This window comes from Aulostomus chinensis, chromosome 16 (assembly GCF_037954235.1).
Source record: "Aulostomus chinensis isolate RoL2024-O1b breed Wild chromosome 16, RoL_Achi_v1.0, whole genome shotgun sequence".
NCBI lineage: Eukaryota > Metazoa > Chordata > Actinopteri > Syngnathiformes > Aulostomidae > Aulostomus > Aulostomus chinensis.
In genome coordinates, this window is record NC_141335.1 from 3,036,313 (window position 1) to 3,057,234 (window position 20,922).

Sequence of the window (20,922 nt, forward strand, 5' to 3'; positions counted from 1 at the left end):
ACACACACCCACACCCACACACTACACACACACACACACACACACACACACACACACACACACACACACACACACACACACACACACACAGATCAGCAACATCAGGAGCCCTTCGGTTTCTTTATGTTCAGTGAGATTTGGCTTGCAGCCTGGATCCCGTTTCTCACTAATTATGGACAGAAGTTAAATTGTAGCCATGACGCAGAGTCTGAGGGACCACCGTCAAGACACGAGGAACCAAGCACATCACTTCCGCTCCCACCTGTCAAATTAAAAGTTCCACATTCCCATGTAATCCCCACACACGCAACCCTCCATGGCTGCTGAGATCGGCGTGTATCAGCTTCTTGGAACCTGCTTTTGTGGAGTGCAGCTCAGAGTCCAGGCCAGGCTCAGTTTGTTGACCCTTGTTCCAGGAAGGAGGCTTCTGTGGAAAACCGACCAAATTAAACCGCGCTGAACGAATGGAAATTTAGTGCAAACAAGGTGGTCTGGAAATATTGTTTGATTGTGACGAGACAGACACCTTTGACCCCTAAAACATGTGAAGTTCATCCTAATTCCACTGGACATTTGTGCCAGTCACAGTGGAGCAGTGGTCCTCACTGTGGCCCCCATCAAGAAGGTTGTGGGTGGAGCCCCGGCTGGAGCACGGGGTCTTTCTGGGTGAGTCTCCATGTTCTCCCTGTTCCTGCTGGGTTCTCTCTGGTACTCCAGCTTCCTCCACAGTCCAAAGACATCAAGAGGGACCAGGTTAATCCAGACTCTAAATTGACCGTAGGCGTGGCTGTGAGAGCCAATGGTTGTCTGTCTATATGTGTTGGCCCTGCCATGGACTGGTGACCTGTCCAGGGGGAAGGCTGCTGGGATAGGCTCCACCCCCACCACAGACGAGGTAGAAAATGGATGGATGGATGGATTTGTGCCACTTCTGAAGAACTTCTCTCCAGGTGTTGCATGTGGCGCAGTGTGGGGAGCCACTACAGTTCACCCTGGCGTTCCGGTGGATGTTTTTGCTAAACTCAAAGAAATCCTTCATGAGTGGTTTCAAGTGAGGTGACTTTGACCTCTGACCCCTAAAAATCTCCTCATCTATTTCTCTGAGGCAGTTTGACTGATCAGTTGGCAGTCAGGAGACGTTTGTGCAGAATTTGAAGAAATTCCCACAAAGTGTTTTTGTTTCACTATCAAGACCAGAACGACCCAGATCCACCTCCAGCGAAAGGGAGTTATTTGTCACTAAGAGTCACTGTGAGTTTCGTTCATCTTTTGTCTTGTTTTCCTTCCATTCTCACCCTCTCTCTTCAGGTCTCTCCGCCAGTTCTTGCTGTTTTCAGTTTCTGATTATTTTCCTTCCGTTCAGGCGGGTTTTATGGACCTTTTCGCTGCTCTTTTATTGTGATTCCAAAAAGTCCTACTTCCCGTCATACCCTGTGCACCTCTTCCTCTGTGTGTGTGTGTGTGTGAGTGTGTGTGTGTGAGAGAGAGAGAGAGAGAGAGAGAGAGAGAGAGAGAGAAAGAGAGAGAGACGCCGCCGTCTCCAGGCGCGTCCTCCTCCTCCTCCAAACATGGCGCCGGCCCACAGCTGTGCTGCCTCCCCGACAGACGACGCGGAGAGGGACAGAAAGAGCAGAAGACGAAGCGGGTAGAAAGTCACCGTGAACGTGTGTTGAAACTCTGTTACTTTAACTCAACTCTTTATGTTAACCCGCGGCAACTTTAAGCGCTTTTTTCGTGGGAGTCGAGGCTTCGGGCTGCGCGCGTAACGGAGAGCCCACCTGTCCGACGAAGGTAGATTTCACTCCGGGTTTCTCCGAGGATGTGAATGCGCCTGATGCGTTAGTGCGAGTCAGCGGGCGGACTGCGACGGCTGTGGGGGAACATGTGCAGCCCTGCGAGCAGCAACACCGAGGCTGCGGAGGACTGAAGCTTTCCAGGGAAGAAACGACAACTCGGGTTTTTCTTTGCCCACTCGTGCACGCCGCGAGGATGGATGGAGAACATTCTGCGCTGTCAGGAGTGGAGAGGGAGAGAGAGAAGCTTCCACCGATTTTCAACAGCTCCCCTCCTGCTGTAAGCGTCTTTTTTTCCTCTTAACAGTCCTTAAGACACCTCAACGCAGTCCTCTTGTTGTGCTGAGCAGTTGCAGCGGTTCGATGAAGCCATGAGCAACTTGGTTTGTGGACCTCAGATGTGATCCAGTCGCTGATCCTGAAGCAGCAGACCTTCCCCTTCTGAACCCCCGTATTTGAATCATGAGGATCCAGGACGTAGAACAGGGTGTTTGATGACCACGAGTTCATCATTGATCATCACATTGTTATGGTAGAAGACGTAAATTCATATCAATCTTTTTTATTTTGTTTTTGCTAAATTGGTATACAGAATAAACCGGACTTTAATTTAACCAGTACCTCTGTCAAAACCAGTAACGCTGTCCTGGTGTGGTAGCATTTGGCAAATATCAAGGACCCGTAACCAGTAGGTGCACTGGGACACACTTGTGAATGGAGTCTGTGTCTAATATTCTTTTTTTTTAATTTCTTTAATACAGAAGTTCCCAAACTTTCAGCTTGGGGCCCCAAATAAAGGTGCAGGAGAAGCCCAAAGGTGCCTCGCAAACACAGAATACCCGAGTCACCCCCTCCCTGCCGCTCCGCTCCTTCCCTTTAGTTGTAGTTTTATATTTGGAAGCAACGTCATGGTCCCCCGGGGGTCCTGGCGCCCACCTTTGGAACCCCTTCTTGAAGCTTCTCTGTAACTCTCTGGAGTGCAGTTCTCTTTTATATCGTTATTCCATTTTATGACTTTCCAGGCCGACCTGGAACGATGACGCCCATTTGAATAATCGATGGCTCGATTCAACTTCCACCTCTGCTTGAGTGACTTTTGTTGTTCATTCAGCGAGAATAACAGATTTATGATTTGTTATTTTCCGCTAATGTTGTAGGATGAAAACTTGAGGGTTTTGTGGTTGCTGGCAGGTACGAAAGAGAAAACAATCAGAACGCGTCACGCTGAGCTCTGGGAACCCGCATCAGGCATTTTAGAGTCAAAACTCTTCAACTTTAATAGATCAAATTATTGATAAAGAAATGAATGCTAATTGTTGGATACATCCAAGCAGCTTCAGATCATGAGGTTGAAAACTCTGCCTCTACCTGTGGAGCTCAAACGCGCAGCGTCGAAGCCGCAGCCTCTCACCGTGTCAGCCCTTCAAGTGTCGATCACATTTTCAAACACACCAGCTCACCTTACACACAATCAACGCGATACACAAAACAACCCGCAAACCTAAAAAGCTTTTGTCTTTTTGCCATTTGGAAAAAGTGATGCCCCACGCTTACATAATGGCTCCGTACATCAGGTTTCCAGCAGCGCCGCTCCGATGATGTAACCGCCAGCGCGCTTTCAAATCAGCCAGCTGAGCGTTTGCTTGCTGCAGCTCCCATCGGTGTGTTTTCTAGTGGATTTGTCACTTGTCCAGGTTGCAGGCTGGTCGGCTGATGTCATCTCCACTGCGTCAGCCAGCAGGAATGTGCAGATCAGACGGTTTTTGACCAGTAAACAGGCGGCCGAGCTCATTGACTCCGGTTGTCTGGAAATCCCATAACGCGGACGCATGCCTTCTCTCCCTCTGTAGTTTCTCAGAGACGTCGGCTCGATCGACGCTGTGATTCCTCCTCCAGCTTGGAGGAAATTCAAGCTTAAAGGTGGGATAGAAGAAGTTGTGGCCCCAGCGAGTTCTCGTTGTTTAGCAGGCTAATAAACAGAATTGGAGCCAGCTGGAGCTCCCTGAAGACGGGCGCTGCGCTTCAACCTGAGCAGAGCTGCTGCGTCTGGATGTCTGGAGGGACTCCAACATCGCATTACCCCAATTCTCTTAGTGCTGTTTTCTCCTCTAGAGCTCAGAGTTCGGCCGGCTGATGGTCTGGTTACATGAGATTAGATTGAAGTTCTCTGACTTTATTGATTCACATCAGCCCCTCATGAAGTCGAGGGTCCACGGCAGCGTGACACATCTGAGTTCCTGCTGTCGCCTCGGACTAAACGCGCCATTTTGAAAACGCCACATGTGGAAACGTGTGAGCGCTTGTTGCTGATACATGAACATCCCATAATTTGCAAAAGGGAACCTATTTGAAGTAACGAGCAGAGCGGCAGCAGGTGGCGTTCCAGCCGGATCCTCCAGGGATTCTCTGGGACTCTGATGCTGAGATCAGGCTCTCTGATGTTTTTGTCTTTCATCTTCCATCATAGGGCCATGAGGGCTGTTTGTGTCTGCTACAGGACGCACGCCAAATGTAGCCAACACGCCATCCACAATATGGTCATGGGGGGGGGGGGGGGTCTGATGCGAGAAGAGAAACGGCAACTGTGGACCTGATGATAAAAGAAAAGGATGTCTGGCGTCTCAGTGTGTGTGTGTGTGGGGGGGGGGGCTGTTAAGGGAGGAGAAAACTTCATTGTTTTCTGCTGATCGTGATGAATCTCAGCTGGACGAGCGACACCGTCTTGAGTTTGATCAGCAGGCAGGAGGTCAAAAACAGACGAGAGGAACGAACCCTGACACTGAGAGACGAACTGAGCCAATCACGTGGGAGGAACGGGGGGAGGGGGGCGATTGGTTGAGAGGCACAGGTGACTGATGAGGCCTGATGACCAGACGAGACTCGAGTGAGCGCAGTAAAAAGGAGGGAAAACGGACGAGGACAGGAAGTGGAGCAGACAAGACGTGAGAAGGAAGTCGGTTTGGAAATAAAACAGTAGAACAAGGAGTGATCAACAATAAAATGCAAAACACAACAGACGAGTGCAACAGGCGGTCCAGACTGGTCCAGAACTGACAGCCCACAACAGAACATTCTCTTGGTCCAGACTGGACCAGAACGCGCTGCCCATGAGGCCCCCAGTCACGGTTCCGTCTCTTCCGTTGAACGCGTGTTGTGTGTTTGATCTCATCTGATTGTTTGGTTCTCACTTTGAAAGTGTGTGTGGGAGTGTGGTAGATGTGTGTGTGATATTTCTGCTAATTACCTGAGGTCACTTCTCCCGAGACGAATAGCCGTCTCTCTCTCGCCCTCTGGTTCAGAAGTGTGTGATCAGGCTCACTGAGGTCAGAGATCTGTTTTTTTTCACTTTGTTGATCAGCGGCGGTTCTTCGGCTACGTAGTGAGTTATACGACCGTGACGGTGCACCATTTCACGCTGTGAGGTGTATATTTTCTCATCACTAATATTCCAGCGTGAGTAAACGCGGTGCGTGACATCGAGGTCATGCACAGCCGTCCGTCCGACGTGGCGATAAATCATTGCAGTTGAGGGTGAAACTCTAGTTGACGCGTTTCTGGGAAAATGAATGTAAATCAGCGATCTGTCCTCTGAAGTGATGGAAGTGTGTGTGTGAGAGTGTGTGTGTGTGTGTGTGTGTGTGTGTGTGTGTGTGTGTGTGGAGTGTTGTCAGGACCGGCTGCTATGCATCTGTTGTTTTCGTCTCTTCCTCTTCCTCTCATCGTCCCTCTTCCTCTCTCTCTCCTCTCCCCCTCTCCATCCAGCCACTTCTCCTCTCCGCATTTCTTCCCACTCGTTTCCTGTTCGTTCCCTCTCTTATCCCTCCTCCTTTCTTGTCCTCTCATCTCACCTTACTTCATTCCCTCTCCTCCGTCCTTCCTCTTTTCTTTACGTCTTTGTGGCTCTCCTGCAGCTTGCAGACTTCCAGCTTGTCTGGAACATCGGAGGATCAGAAGGAGCTTCGTCAGAGCGAATGTTTAGCCGAAGCTCCGTTTGTCTTCTTTTCATTCATCTGATTATTAGTGATTCTCTCGACCATCAGCTGTTCTCTCTCTCTCTCTCTCATCACGGTGCGGTCATGAATGTGTGGATGTGATCTTAGCTCATCCAATCAGCTCGGTCCTGCTTCTCTGCTCATTCTCTGTGACAGAGGGGACGGGCGTCTGCTGTCAGGGCCCCCAGACTCTGGAATGCACTTCCACGAGAGATTAGAGCCTCCACATCTGGGTCCACTTTTAAAAAACATTTCTAAAGGGTTTTTTTTTTTCAGAGTGACTTATTACATACGTATGTGCATGTTCACATACATGCAGTAAGTTTATGTGCATATCTGTGGTGAGGCAGACGTGTTTGTGTATTTATAGGCATGTGTGTACGGGGCTTTATGTTGTGTACACGTGTCTGTTATTATCCGTCCACCCTCTCATCAGCTCCTCGTCATGATAACTGCTTCTCTCCTGGTAACCAACTGTGTAGCTGCTGGATTTATGATGACGCTGATGAACGAATGTTGTTTTCTGTATGTTGGTTTTTGTTTTTTCCCATAAAAACGTTTGAAACTCTGTGTCTGTTGTGTTGATTGGGATGCTGATGATGTCATCTTCTTGTACCAGGGTTTGGGGCGTGGAGCAAAGCAGCCGTTTCCATCTTTCGGCACCTTCATCTCCTCCCTGAACCAGAGGAGGGATGCGGGTCGGACCCTGGGCGGCGGGCTGACGGGCCCCCTGACCAGCATCGCGGGCTTCAGACACGGTCAGTTCACGTCAGGTGAATTTGAACAAGACAAGCGGAGAGAATCAAAACGTGATTACTTTGAAAAAGTGGCACCCAGGTCTTAATTTTTAAAACTTAATTTAATAATTTGGTAATTGGTTTCTTAAGGAATTATCTAAATCGTCCAAATACTTCTGCACTAAAACTGCTCCATGATGTGAAATCGCCACGCTCGTCTGCAGGCCATCAAGCGCCTAAACGTTCCTCTGGTGTGAATTTGCTTCCAGTTGTGTCTTTTCATTGAATTTGCTTCACCTTTGCTTTGAACACTGTAAGACTTCAGTCGTTAGGGTTGTTTTCCTGCTGGCGAGCGACTGTAGGATGTCAAAGACAACCTCGCGGTTGCGGTGACACGTGCTGTGATGGCGGTGCGGGTCCCTGGACCTGGCCCGGATAGTACACGGCTTTATTTCCACTGAAGGAACTCTGCTGACATGTTTGAGCTTCATACAATGATTCTCTTGGTACCGTAGGAGCATGGAACTTTGGTGAGGCTTTCCTCCATCGGTTCTAAGCTCAGTCCGTCTTTGTTCTGTCGAAGCCGTCGTGGTCTCTGTCTCGTCTGGGGTGTAATGATGTGTTACTTCCTCTGTTTACGGTACGCTTGACGTATGTGCTCGCTAATGTTGAGCTGCTAGCAACGAGGCTGGAGCAGCAGGGACGGAAGGTTTTCAGCTAAGAAAGATGGAGAGAAGCTGTTCATGTTTTCCAGTTGATGACTTTGCATTTTTAAAATTTCACAGTATGCAGAAAATCATGCGATCGCTCCTCCAGTTAGAGAGTTGAAGGCAAAATTATGGGGTTCTTCAGGTCTACGCTGGATCTCAGCTTCTGTGCTCAATATTTAGTCTACAGTCAAGACTCTGGAGTGGGAATCAATGTGAGATTTCATGTTGAAATCGATATGTTTCCTATACAACAGAAATTCATTTTCTTCCATTGTTTAAAAGAACTTTGTAGAGGGGAAAAACTACAAGTATGAAACGCTGTCAGGGAAGATGAATCCAGGCGACAGCGCTCTGATGAGCTTCTCGTTCAGTGGTCATTAATCCGGTGTTTTGAAGGGAGAGTTGCTGGCTGCTGAAGACGCCGGTTATTTCTGACTGCCATGAGAACCCAGATCCAGCGCAGCGCTCACCAGCCCGCTTTGTCACCACGGCTACCGATGCCAGAATAATTATGTAAACCTCTGCTCCAAATGGAAACCATATGAAAGCCGAACATTCAACACACACGGTGATAGTGTAGCATTCCTCAGAACCGTCACAGCCCGCTGGATAATCACCACAATTTGCTGTTTCATCTGTAAAGCATTACAAAGGGTTTGTATTTCCTTTTTAATACTGTCAAATATGATTTTGCGCGCTGAGCTGAGAAGAGATTCATCTGACTTTCATTTCAGGACGAGAAAACACTGACACCTTTGGCAGAAACACTGGCATGTAAAACCGGCGTGTTGTGGATTCAAAACTTTATTCGTCTCAGCGGGGAAACAATATGGCTCTGCTGCAGTAGGAAACGGCAGCTGATGGTTGGATGAATATCTGATCCATCCTGTTCCTCATAAGTTTTTTTTCGCCCTCCACGTTCCTGCAGGAACACCCAGAGACGCTCAGCATTACCTGACAGACCCTGAGCTGTGTTCACAGGGGCTGCAAGACTGGAACTGAGATTCCCTCCAGAATGGGACCTGAAACTGTGTGTGTCTTGATGTGTTTTCCTGCAGACTAGCGAATCCTCCAGCTCGTGTCCTTCCCCTCTAGGGATGACATCACTTTAGACGCCAGTGTGACAAGAGTAACTTGGACTGTACAGGCTGTGTGATGCTGACGTTCTGTTCAGGTCCATCATGTTGCACGTTGGGTTTCTGCGGTGTCTTTCTGCTGCTGATCAATGATTCATTTATGTTGATGAGGATCACGTTCAGTGTAAATAAACCTCCTTATCTGGTCCGATGGAGCAGGCGGAGCTTAACCACTCGCCGTCAGCCTGATGCTCTGTTCATGAACCCTCAGCTGGAACAGTGGTACGATAGATGGAAAACATGACACTTGAAGAAAGACGACAAGAACATGATGTCTTCTGAGGTCGTCAAGGTGACTCTTGTGATTAAAGGGGTGTCATGACAACTCGGGCTTGTTGCTGTCAGGGTTTTAATGGCTGAAGCACATGCTGACGAGGCAGAGGTAATTAGGAAGGAGGGGAGGAGATGGAAGGATGAGGGCAAAGAACATTGTGCTCTCCTCTTTTGCTCTGATCAGCTGGTCTACCGGTCCTCCGGTCCAGATGAGCCCCCCAGACCCAGACGGAGGCGGTTTGCTCCTTTTATGCGACCTGTTGGAGTGTTTGTGTAATTAGCAGGAGATCAACCTGGAAGGTCTGCTTAGTTTAGGCACTGGCACACTTGGCCAGGTTTAGGAAAACATCTTGATTTTGGTTCAGACGAGGAAAAGAGGGGGTTCCAGGAAATCTCCTGATTGTTGCTTCCGTCTCATGATGACGAGGGTTCCGTACGAATTCAGGAGGGCGAGGAGTCCACAGGTCTTGGTCGGCTTAGAAAATAACAACATGCTACAGACACGGCCCTGCCACGTCGAGTCCGTCTGCTCCCAACTAACACGTTGGTATTTCTGTTCATAATAATATTGGAACGACCCTGGGACCTGCCGTGTCGCACCAGTCAAACACCTTTAGGTGCGAAAACAAAGGAGAGGTCTGCCTGTCTGATCACAGGCTCATTTATCCGTCCGCCTGCATCTGTATTTGTCTCCCTTTATCTCCTGCTGGTACAATCTGTCCGCACCTACAGAATGAGCACCCACAATGCACCTGTGCAGGCCCGCCACTGACCGTTGTTACTGTGGAGACAGAAACAATAGGAGGCTAATTATAAACACTCGGGAAGCATGGATGGATGGTCAGGAGAGAGGGAGGAAGGGCGAAGGGACACTGGACCCTGAAGGGAACCTGGCCTGATTACACATTGATCAGGCAATCAGGGATAGCGCTTGTGTGTGTGTGTGTGTGTGTGTGTGTGTGTGTGTGTGTAAATTGGTGAAAGAAGCTGTCTCCTCCAGTGGCACGATGCTGATTTTGGGGTCAGTTGTTCAGCTGAGGTCTCCTCGAAATGTTCTTTTATTTATTTATTTATTTAACCTTTATTTTACCAGGTAGTCACTTGAGATCAGGTGATCTCTTTTTCGAGCGAGACCTGGCCAAAATAATTAATATTATAATATTCTGTGTGTGTGTGTGTGTGTGTGTGTGTGTTTTATCTCCTTCCCTGGTTACTTCTTTACCCTCTTAACCTTTTAAACGCTTCGCTCGTACAGACTGAAGACCATCTCTCATGTTTTTTGCTCAAAGTGGATGAAAAGGATAGGAGATGTTGTCAGTGCAGCACGAAGTGGTGCACCTCTCTGGAATCCTGACCAGCAGCAGTCAGAACTGTGTTTTTTTGCAGTGTAACAGTCGTAAAACCATGAATCATAAAAATGGTGTAGAGAAGCATAAAATACCCAGAAACTGCCTGTGGTTCTCAAGGTTAATGGTCAGTATAAGTATGCAACAGAATGAAACATACGCACAAACCACTTGACATCACCAAATAAGGCTGTCATGCATTTAATGATGTGTAATCAAATGATATTAAACATACATAAATGTCTACAATCATTCATTCGTCTGAGAGATTATAAACCAGCACGTTTCTTTGAGCTTTTCAGTTCCTTAGAAAGTTGGTGTCACTCCGTCTGGGTTCCACATCCATCAGAACTGATAATGTGTGTGTCTGTGTGTGTGTGTCTGTGTGTGTGTCCCACTCAGGGAGGGAGCTTCCTCCCATATGCAGCGATGTTCGTCAGAAGCAGCGGATCTCCATCGACACCCTGCCCCCAGAGGTCAAAGCTCCGTTTCCCTCCGACCCCGTCATCCCCCTGCGCACCAAGACAACCAAAGAGTTCCAGTGAGTCAAACACTCGGACTCGTCTGTAAGTCGCCTTTGTGCGTCCAGCACATGAAATCAAATGCTGTGTGTCCCCAGGGAGGACGTGGAGCGCGCCATCCAGTCAGGTGACTGGAAGGAGGTGCGAGAGTTCTACCTGACCACCTTTGATTCCTTCATCGAAATCAACGCTGCCTTCAAGGTAGACTCTCGGTGGACGGCCTGTTGTGAGAGAGCTGTTTAAGATGCTGTTAAAGTTTCACCAGACGCCATAACTGTTTACGATGGGAAAACCTTCCTCGCTCTTTTTCTCATGCGCTCTCCTCCTCGATTTCCTTCTCTTCCCAGCGAGAGGCGAATGGATCTTTTAACACTATAGACGACTCAGGAGTCAACGCCAAGTTTGTCAACGCTGTTTACGACGCGCTGCTCAGCACAGTAAGGAGCACAAGTCATATCTCACCGTTAATCTGCTGGGCTGTAAATCTGGTGGCTGCTGGGTGGAGTCGCCGTTCGTGGTGGGAGGTTTGAACTGCCGCCGGAGTTACAGCCTTCACGTAATAAAACTGAAGATACCTGCTGACTTCACGAGCTGCAAATTAACGACATGCAACTGCAAACTGGATTTTTACCTGTTCGTCTGTGGGAACATAATACGACGGTCCCCATTTTCGTCGTAATTTCATGAAAATATGAGGGTAAAAATCGAGCGTGACATGTACAAACAGACTGCAGAGCACAGAAAGAACAATCTGCCTCCAGGCGTCTTTCTGGGTGAGCTAGTTTACATCCCTGAGTGGTGTGGGGCTGCGTGACGTCCACCACATGCCTGGATCACCGACTCGGTTGAATCCCAACAGGTCCCATCGAACTTGGGTCGGACGTCCCCGCAGTGTAGGTCAAAGATCTGGTCTCCTAATGTCCTTCTCATAGCACTTTAGAAGACATTCACCCTTGGGACCGCCGCATTGTCGGGAGTGGGGAGTGGAGAGTTGCCAACAAATCCAGACACTAGCAGCAAAGGCAGGGTCCCTCAAGTCTGGGGTGGAACCAGTTCAACTCTGACTGCCAAACAGTCGGAATCCCACATGATCTCTGCATTGATGAGTTTTTAATTCCTATTTTGTTTAAACAATGTGTTTGTTTAAATAATGCCTGGCATTCATTAATGTTGATTCAACGGTTGTATTCAGTGTCTTGTAGTTGATGGTGTCTCGTGTGTGTGTGTGTGTGTGTGTGTGTGTGTGTGTGTGTGTGTGTGTGTGTTCAGCCTCAGGACATCCAGAAGTCGGTGTTGAAAGGGATCATCAACAGCCTGCTGAGAGAGTGGAAAGGGTGAGGACGTGATCTTGTTTTCCACTGTCGCCGGATTTCCTTGATCATTTTATCACCTTTATAAGAAAGAGGTTTCTCTTAGCTTTACACACTTGGCCCCCCTCGGTTTAGTCTGCTTTCTCACTTTGATACTCGGCCAAACTAAAAGGTGTCCTTCAACCCCAACGAACCCACATACGAAGGAGGCGTCGGTGGTGGGGGCTGGATGCAGGCTCAGAACAAGCCCAGTATACTGAGGCACAAATTCAAAATGGATGGCCTTTGTCTTTGATATTGTAGTTCTCCATGTTTACATAGATGCAGTATAAGCAATACTTGGTCAGGCCTGTTGGAAGTATAAATATATTCTGTTGTTCTAACTGGTCACAGTCTGACATCAGGTTTACTTCAACCTCTGAGGAGAAGGATTGAATTTTCACCTAACCAGTCGCTGGAGAATTCCTGACCAAGTGACTCAAATTACGTTCCTACAACAAACACTCGTCTCTGGATTTAATTTGTGGATGGAGACCACTTCCTCATAACGGCTTTGTTGCGGTTTTGCTCCTCAAGTAAAAAAAAAACAAGGCCAAGCCTGATTTCGCCACGCTAATTAGCACAGGTTTGAAAAGCGTCACCTTGTCACTGCGACTCCTTTCACTGGAGAAAAGGTGGAAACATTCAAGAGCCAAACGTGCAAACGGTGGAGTGTGGATGAGTCAGTCAGCAGAGCACAGGAGAGAAGTGTTTGTTTTTCATATCCATGACCACTCGTTTCCTCGTTGTAACCATGATGACAAAGACCTTGAACAAAGTTGATTTTTTTTAACCAAAAGCACAATGTTTCCCCGACCGTAACCGAGGTGTTGTTGTGCCAAAGCCTCACTCAACCAAACGGTCACGCTGCCAGATCATTCAACTTCGAAGGTGCATTTCAACCAAAAACACCAGGACCTTTAGGTTCCGCTGCTGCCGTCGGTGTTCCCGTCGTGGTTCTGGCTTCCTTCTGTGTCTGCACCTTGAACAGCAGCCTCGAGAGCAGGATGAAAAAATGAAAGCACTGTGGATGAAATTAAATACCGCCAGTGTTTGACCGATCAGAAATGAGTTTCTCAAAAGGTTCCTGAGGTGGGACTACGCTTCAAGATGTCCTCCAGCTGACTGGTGCCTCGGCTCAGAGAAGCACCGACCAACATCATGTGTTCCACTTTTACTTGGAGGACTCAATATTTTAGAGTTCCAGTACAGTACAGCTTTTTAATTATTCTACCATATTTGATCACGTCTGCAGCCAAATAGATCCTAGTCTGTATTACTCGCCAGTCAGGTCCGATTTATTCATATGGCATCAGCATTTGCCTGGAGCCTTTACTGTCTTTAGAGGTGTGTGTGTGTGTGTGTGTGTGTGTGTGTGTGTGTGTCTCTCTCTCTCTCTCTCTCTCTCTCTCTCTCTCTCTCTTTGAGTCTTGGATTCGTCTGACAGGTTTGTGTGTATTCTGGTTTCAGGCCTCGGACTAAAGATGATCTGCGAGCTTATTTCATCCTGATCCAGGTGAGTCAAACCAGCGTAGATCCAAACCCACCGACCCGGCAGAGCTGCAGCACTTGCAACCGTATTTACAAGTTGCAACTGTCTCGCAGTCTATGACAATCCAGTTCTTAGAACCTTCATGTTAAACACACATTGTTTACAGTAATATTCTGGACGTGGTCCGTCTTTCCGATGAATCTGGGTTGTCGTGGGAAGTAAACACACGGCTCTGACTGCGGTGGCATTACGTATGACCTTATATTTCCACATTTTTAGCCGTTTCACCACAACGTGTGACCAAAAGATCCTGTAAAACACTTACATCTGTAAAATATAGCCATTAAATCTAATTTAATTAAAGGCCATGATGCAAAAATCACTTCAGCCAAGTTTAGCTCCGCCTTCTGCTGTTTTCCCTCATTATCTTCTCCATCAAGTTTGGAATAAGAGTGAAAATAAAAACCACAAGACTCCATGAAATCAGCATTCAACAAATTAAAGTTAAAACCTCATGTTTCAGCTGAGTGATGAAAGACCGGCGGAGACGGCCAGCAGCTAATCTGTCTGCTGAGGCCGATGGCGAGCCGGGCACACCAGCTACTCAACTGCCTGGCTGACATTTCATTATCTTATGTTTTACATTATTTTTGAGTTTCTTATTATTGAGTTACACATTTCTTCAGATTACAGTGGAAGAAATCCGAGTTTGAACATTTCTAATCTAAGATTAGAAGTAAATCCTGCTGGGTTTCATTAGCTGCAGCACTTCCCCATCCACCGTGGAGGACGAAGAGAAGACGTATTCCTCCCTGAACCTGCTGTAATGGTCAATATTTAGAGGACAGGTTTCACCGTCACACGTTCATCCGTGGGATGGGGAGGGTTTTCATCTCTCCAAGCATCTCATTTCTCCAAATCCCCGTCAGATCTTCCACAGCTGCAGCTGAAGCTGCGGCAGGACTCCCTGCGGGTGCAGGCTCCATCTTCATGGTCAATGACAGCACTGTTAAACTGTGTTCGACCGTCTCAGCTTGTAGCAGTGGTGTAGCTCTGTGATACTCCACCGTCAACCTGACCTTTCACTGCCAACATCTTCATCCTGAAGTCCCAGTGGACGTTTGTGCCAAACATGAAGAAATTCCCCTGGAGGTGTTCCTGAGATATGGTGTTAACAAGAATGTTGAGAACCTGAAACAGAACACCGCCGGTCCACGGCTGTCGCCGGAGTAAAAATGTAAGAAAGTCGACTCGTTTTTTTAGGAGGGAGGGACCAGGCCAGTCAGGCGGAACCACAACGCCGTGGCTGCTGTAGTGTCTGAAGGTGATGCCAGTAGAGAGAACGTCGCCGTGCTGGAACTATTCAGACTGTTTTCACTCTTTGTACTAAAAGCGGAGAACAGTCATTCACTGTAACTCAAGTATACATCTGTGTGTTTATTTTTAGCTGGTTTCACAGTTTCCAACAGCAGCAGCGATGAAATAAGCTGTAATCTGAGAATTATGCGACACTGAATCTGGAACCTAACCCAGAACAATTTTCTTGCAAACACATGAACTGATTAATCAGGATTGATCAGCTCAGAATGCTGGTGTGCAGCCGCGGCTCCACGTCTGCATGCTAGTGAGCGCTCAGGTTTAATGAGAAGCACGAGAAGATCTGCTTTGTGAAGCTGATCCATGAACCTTTAATCCTGATCTGGATAAAACCAATGTTTTGTATCACTCTCTCTCGCTTCCCTTGTTTCTCACAGAGCTGCTGGATAGCGTCTCTCCATCCGTTCTTCTTTCTCGGCTCACGGTTCCTTGTCTTTGATCCTGCTTTTGATCTGTCTCTCTCTCACTCCAGTCTGATGTCCATATATGGTCAGGGGAACTAGAATCAGATTAAAAAAAAAACAGGAATCTACAGTAGGCTAGTTCCACTGTGGTTGAACGCATCATCAGTGCGCACACACACACACGCACACAAGCCAAATTCTGATTTTTGTACCGTTTGACTTTGAGTGAGGACTCACTTTGTCTCCCAACTCTCAGAAACACACACACACACACACACACACACACACAGTGGGACTGGGTGAGGTCATGTTGGAGTTGAGGCCTGCTGGTTTCCTGTCTGATGATGACTCTCCCTCCTTTATAAGCTCTAGTTGCGACGCAGTCATGGCTCAGCCTCTCTCTCCGTCTCTGTAAAGACTTAAGGGAGCTCTCCGGGATTATCTCACTCATTATGCACGTTGTTATTATTCATACTGCATCCAAACATCAATCTAACACAGAACCTTGTGTTCTCAAAGGCAGAAACAGAAGAAACCACAACTGCCATTTCAGTTCAGCTGAGTCTGATTTTGTCCCTTTTAAGGACAAATCCTCCTCCAGTGATCCTATAATTCTAGATTATTTGATAAGATGATGACCTTCCTCGTGCCCCAGTTATTTCAAACTAAGTGCTTATAAGCCCGGCCAAGGAGGTTTTGTTTCCCCTCCAAATATTCATCCAGCTTGGTGGATGGTGCAGCATGGGCCAAGAGGTTCATTTAGTTTTGGGACAGATCTGTTAAAAACTGTTTCTGCACAGACGTGTGCAGAGATTCTCACAAGTTTAACGACGGGCCAGCGAATAATTCAAAGGCAGATCTATTTAAGATCACGTCTGACACTGTTGTGCTTCTCTGGCTGAGGTTACGTTTGCACTCTGGAAATCAGAGAAGTTGAGTTTGGTTCTGCACAGTGCATCACAAGGATGAGCTCAAACTTTTGTTTGTCCTCCAAATCAATTTGGCCAAACTGGAGGTGTGTTGCTAAGCAGGCTACTTCTGTTTCCTCCGCCGTCTGACTTCTTTCTAGAACATTTCAGTGTGGACCAGTTTTGTCAAAAAGACAACTTAATTGCCATTGCAGTGAGTTTAGCTTGGCAGTACGTCTCTGTTCTTGGACCTCCCTTCCCTTTCATGTGCATGGATGGAAAGCCAAAGGCAGGGAGAGCGGCAGCCACAGAGCCCCCCATAGGGTCCAGAACCGAGACCGCGATGAAGGTGTTGACATTGATGAAGTCAGATACAGCAGGAGGAGGAGGAGCAGGTGGAGGTGCACTGACACAAGCAGAAATAGCAGGTCATCCACCAGGAGAGTGTGTGGAGGGAGACCTGTGCGCGAGCAGAAGTGCTGGTCAGCTGATGGAGCTGAGCGCGACCTCACACTGCAGTGACTGTTGCTGCGTCTGTCCTCCTGCGTCCTTGATTCTTAGTGACTGACTCTCTAGAGGAACTGGTCTCAGCCCAGTTCTGGAGAACTTCCCCATCCAACCAAACTGCACTCTGAATACCAGGATGATAAAGTTGATAGCAGCTAGCATTCAAGCTCTCACGCTGACAGGCACATTAATGCAGTTCTTCAAAATCATGACACCATGACAGTGATCAAGGGCTCAAGGACAGGATGTTGCATTGAGTCAAGCCCCTGAGGCAAATTCTGATTTGTGATTTTGGCCTTTATGGATAAAATCCGACTGGTTGGTTGATTGGTGTGTGTGTGTGTGTGTGTGTGTGTGTGTGTGTGTGTGTGTAGAACCCCCAGTACCTGAACACCAGTACCTATGTGATCTACGCTCACCTGCTGAGGCAGATCGCTGCCCTGTCAGAGGCCGACCATCACTTCTTGGTTCACTGGCTCAAAAAGTAAGTCTGACATTTGTGGTCATTGAACGTCAGGAGACGGAGGTGTGGCCTCACGGGTGGATTAACACAATCCTGATTTATGTGGTCTTTGTACTTTGATTTTTTGTTTTGTCATTTAATCTGTAAAATGTTGCTGAAAGTATAATTTCTCACCATTCAGGCAAACTTTACGACGACAAATAAATACTCTTGTGATTTTCTGTCTGCAACGACAGCTACAGCTCCTGTCAAAGGTAGTAGAATGGCAGGGGAAGCGTAGTCTCTGAGTGGGCTTCTCAGCTGCTGTCCGATCAAAAGTGTCTCAACACCACAATTGATTTAGTCTTAAAACATTTTTTCCACTTCCAGGGAAGTGAACGAAGTTTCCTGGAAGTTTTTAGGAGATTCATATTCTCATGATTTCCTTGAAGTTGCTTTTAACATTTGTGCTGCAAGTAGCAGATGTTGGGCTGCTTCTGTCTGAATTCTGAGGCCTGAAAGATGATTTACAAGCGAGCTGCTTCAAATTACAAGTTCGGCTTCGTCCCGCTCGGATCCAGAAACCCCAGTTTTCCATCCAACGTTGCTTTTTTCCTCTATTGAAGCATCTATTTTTGTGCAGATGTATATTTTAGGATATATACAGCTTATGCAGCCCTGACTCTGCCAAGCTGCTGATGTTAACCAATATTAACTTGTGCGTGTTTGTGTGCGTCAGGCTGTCGGCGAGGCGTTTCAGGCAGCTGGTAGAGCGCCTCCTGCAGTTCATCTCCACTCGTCTGTTTCCTGCGGAACCGGACGAACTTCCTCCACTGGCCAAGTGCTCATGGTGGATTCCCTCTGCTACCAAAGTGCTCAGCCTCTTCAGTGAGTTACACACACACACACACACACACACACACACACACACACACGTGTAACATTCAAAGTGGTATTAAACTCCTTATTCGTCTGCTTAGATGCAGCCAACAGTGTCTCCTCTCCTCCCATCATGCCTTTCACCGACTTCTACAACATCACTCTGGAGCACATCAACTTCATGGAGGAGTACAGGACCTGGCAGAACTACGGCAACTCAAATAGGTCAGAATATTTCTCAGTCTCTCCACTCATCCACATCAAGACGACTGGATTTCACATCTGGACAATACATATTCTGACAAGAAATTAGGTCACTTCTCTACGCCTTCACAAAAAACCCAGACCCTCCTATTGTCGTCTTTCCGATCTCCATAGATGAGGTCTGCCTCAGTTTAGATATCAAAAATGAACAAAGTATTGAACAGGATATGCTTCTCTATGAGCCACTCCCAAGCACCAGATGTGTGGTGTCTGTAGGTTGGTAGAACGTCCAGTTTAGGCTCCTAAACGGTAGAAACCTCTGCTAATGAGTCTGTGGCGAGAGGCTAATTGTGTCTGTTTTTTCGGGCTGGAACACTTCAGAGATATCTGCAGACAAAATGAAAGCCTGTTATTTTGCTCACTCGTGTGTTGAAACGAGGCGTAAAAGCTGGAGACACGCATTACAACTGGAGAGAGCGCGATGTGGCCGAGGGTCAGTTCCAGTCAGTTGATGTTGACAGTTGCCAGATAAAATCATACTGGCCCCCATTTCCACCATCTATAGCTCATAGTCTGAAGCACATGTGGCAAATGCATTCAGGATTTGTCCTGATCCTCCATGCTGGTTAAACTGCCTTCAGTCAGTAGGTGCAAAGGCCTGAAGGACACAACAGTCACGCCTCCGGCTCCACGTCTGTCTTTAGAGGTTCGGGGAATCCAATTCTCTAAAACGTGACCTTGATAGAAGTGGATTACTGAACACACTTGTATCCTCTGCTCTAATTCAACCTCTTAGACATGGAAGGTGACGGTGCGTAAAAACAGACGCTGATGCACAACAGACCACAGGTGTGTGGCGTTGTGTCTCTCACACTCAGAAACGTGCGAAAATTGTATCAGAAGTGAATGAACCAACATAAGAAGTCAGCAGAAGTCCCAGGGTGCTGGAATGAGCCGCGCCAGCGCATCAGGGACTCTGACGGGGGGGTCGTTAGGACGGCTGTCAGTAGTCTGCCAGGAGATCGATGACCAATATACGGTGCTGGTCCTGATGAAGGGACAGGTGCTTTATGGCCCTTAGCTGAAGGACCCCCAGACCCCTCCATCCCCCAATCCTCTCTCTCATGCTCTCTCCCTCTCTGTCCCTCTTTCCTTCTCTCCATTTGACTGTGTGAATCAAGAAAACATGAACAATTTAATGAGTTCAAATTAAGTTGTGGTCAGCTGACATGGTTTTGTATTGATGCGAGAGGAAAACTGCTCACAAGAGGCGGTGTGATGTAATGTTTTGACAAGGTGTGGCCAAGCATCATTTCCTGTGGTGGAGTCAGTAACTTTCCCGCTGTGTAGACTGAAGGTCATGCATGCAGACACTGGTCAGTGTCGTCAGTGACAACAGAACCTTCTAAAACGTGGTTGAAGAAAATGCAGATTTACGTGTGTTCCCATCAACTGCTCTTCTCCAAATATTAGGTGTTTCTGTTCATCAAAATGAGCAGCAGGTGGCGCCACAACGAGATGAGGCAATTAATTGAGCACTGATCAAGCCTCTAATCAACACCAACACAGGAAACTCCAACAGGATGGACATGAATGAAGTGACAGATAAAGAGAATGGAACAACTGAAGTTCCAGCTTTGAGCTCCTGAAGACTTCTGGTCGCGTCCCTGATGACGTCACTGGATTACAGTTTCATTTAGCGCTCCTGCATCTGCTGAATCTGTTCCAGTTGCATTTACTCACAGTTCTCTTCATTCAGTGTTCAGACTTTTTGGTGATATTTCCACTCAGGCTTTTTGATGGACAACTTAAGTCTTTCATTCCAACATTTCAACAGATCACACTTGTGTTATTTTGCTAGAAAGTGTCTGCTCTTCTCTTTCTGCCTCTTCCAAGATTGGTTTTTGCTATTTGGTTGTTGTTTTCTCTCCGCGCGGACCCTGTTAACTGCTCCCCTCAGCTGTGATCAGCAACTGAACTTGTGTAGGCCGCTGTGATGAAGGCTCTGTGGTGAAACACGGATGAGTTTCCAAGTAAAGAAGTGAAATATGAGTATTTTGTCCCGCTTAACTTGAATATTTGCGCTGTGCTGCCTTTTGGAATCCTAGAAGAGGAGCTGATGACATCTTAGTGTTGAGATGCAATGAGAATCCCTGTGAAGAATCTCTGTTACTCCTTGGAAACGCCTGTGCGGACCATCCCATCTACCTGGGTGGGCGCCAGTCCTCAGGCCGGTCTCCCCCGATATCAATAACAAGTCGGGGCAACACATTCGCTGTATGACCCGCGACCCATGAGCGATGTTAGCGGCTCCTGAAGATTCCGTCCAGTCTGACTGAGCATCTCAGTCTGAGGCTGATGAAGAGGAGTAATGTTCCCACAGCAGCACTTTATCCAGAATTGTGGAAACACTTTTAGAAGTTGGTAAGTAACACGTCACAGTTCATTAATGTCTGATACAGGAAATAGATGGAGCTTACTCTTTAAATGATCGGCTCCTAAAAATCCTGGCTGATGTTGGAGGGGATTCTGTTCATTCAGAGCGCGGAGGGAGTTCAGAAGTGTCTCTTGTGGATAAATCACATTATTCTGAATAACCCAGAGAGATGGTCAGGAATGAGTTATTTTGTCTTGCGGTCTTAAGAGGATGGATTATAGCAAAACAGATTAACAGATAATGTATTTCATCTCATCCTCCCTCAGGTTTTCTTTCTGCCAGTTTCCCTTCATCCTGTCAACAGTAGTGAAGAAAGCGATCATCCAGAAAGACTCGGAGCAGCAGATGATCAGTCAGGCCAGGGTGAGACGCACAGACACTCAGGGCTGCACAGTTCGCTCCCTCTGCCAGCCCT

At 47.5% G+C, this 20,922-nt stretch overlaps 1 protein-coding gene across 4 annotated transcripts in view; it reads left to right on the forward strand.

Annotated features, from left to right (window-relative positions):
• Positions 1-1,554: 1,554 nt before the first annotated feature.
• The window catches only part of hectd2 (HECT domain containing 2), a 45,358-nt gene continuing 25,990 nt past the window's right edge, over positions 1,555-20,922 (forward strand). For 2 of the 4 annotated variants that reach the window (XM_086180789.1, XM_086180790.1), the window contains exons 1-11: positions 6,219-6,310; positions 6,405-6,543; positions 10,390-10,528; positions 10,607-10,709; positions 10,856-10,945; positions 11,778-11,842; positions 13,328-13,373; positions 16,920-17,029; positions 17,727-17,875; positions 17,968-18,091; positions 20,774-20,870. In XM_086180789.1, the coding sequence (XP_086036915.1) occupies positions 6,299-6,310; positions 6,405-6,543; positions 10,390-10,528; positions 10,607-10,709; positions 10,856-10,945; positions 11,778-11,842; positions 13,328-13,373; positions 16,920-17,029; positions 17,727-17,875; positions 17,968-18,091; positions 20,774-20,870 (1,074 nt within the window). In that variant the 5' untranslated portion in view covers positions 6,219-6,298. Of the gene's footprint in view, positions 2,074-6,218; positions 6,311-6,404; positions 6,544-10,389; positions 10,529-10,606; positions 10,710-10,855; positions 10,946-11,777; positions 11,843-13,327; positions 13,374-16,919; positions 17,030-17,726; positions 17,876-17,967; positions 18,092-20,773; positions 20,871-20,922 lie in introns of those variants that run through there. The other 2 variants (XM_086180791.1, XM_086180788.1) reach the window with 2 other exon arrangements.